Source organism: Carlito syrichta, unplaced genomic scaffold, assembly GCF_000164805.1.
Source record: "Carlito syrichta isolate Samal-C Ts95f unplaced genomic scaffold, Tarsius_syrichta-2.0.1 Scaffold304743, whole genome shotgun sequence".
Lineage (NCBI taxonomy): Eukaryota > Metazoa > Chordata > Mammalia > Primates > Tarsiidae > Carlito > Carlito syrichta.
Window position 1 is genome coordinate 2,314 of NW_007248839.1, and position 527 is coordinate 2,840.

At 48.4% G+C, this 527-nt stretch overlaps 1 protein-coding gene across 1 annotated transcript in view; it reads right to left on the reverse strand.

Moving 5' to 3' along the window:
- Positions 1–527, reverse strand: part of NME1 (NME/NM23 nucleoside diphosphate kinase 1) — an 11,779-nt gene that overhangs the window by 1,180 nt on the left and 10,072 nt on the right. The window contains exon 3 of the mRNA XM_021713792.1: positions 183–295. Within this exon, the coding sequence (XP_021569467.1) occupies positions 183–295 (113 nt within the window). The remainder of the gene's footprint in view (positions 1–182; positions 296–527) is intronic.

Below are 527 nucleotides of genomic sequence, written 5' to 3' on the forward strand. Positions count from 1 at the left end.
AGTGATGCTGACAACCAAAGACAAAGAGCCCTCAAACCCCAACATCACCTTAAATAGGAAAAAAAATCAATCAACCCTGATAAAATCAGGCAGCATGTGGCATGCCCACCCCCAGCCCCAGAAACCCACATTCTTGCAGCAACTAAGATTTTGGAAAAGAGTAAAAATCACCAATGTCGCACCTGCCAACTTGGATGCAAAAGTCCCCACGGATGGTCCCAGGCTTGGAGTCCGCAGGGTTGGTCTCCCCGAGCATGACCCGGCCTGTCTTCACCACATTCAAGCCCTCCCAGACCTCCAATGACAAAAGAAGACATGGTCAAGCAAGAAAATCAATCGCAGCAGAAGACCTGGCAACTTTAATTCAAAAACAGAAAAATGAAAAGATCTTTTAAGATGACATTCAACCCGCCTGGGCAACTTGGCGGGACCTCATCTCCACAATAAATCGAAAATTAGTCGGGCACGGTAATGCACGCCTGTAGTTCCAGCTACTTGGAAGGCTGAGGTGGAAGGATCGCCGGAGC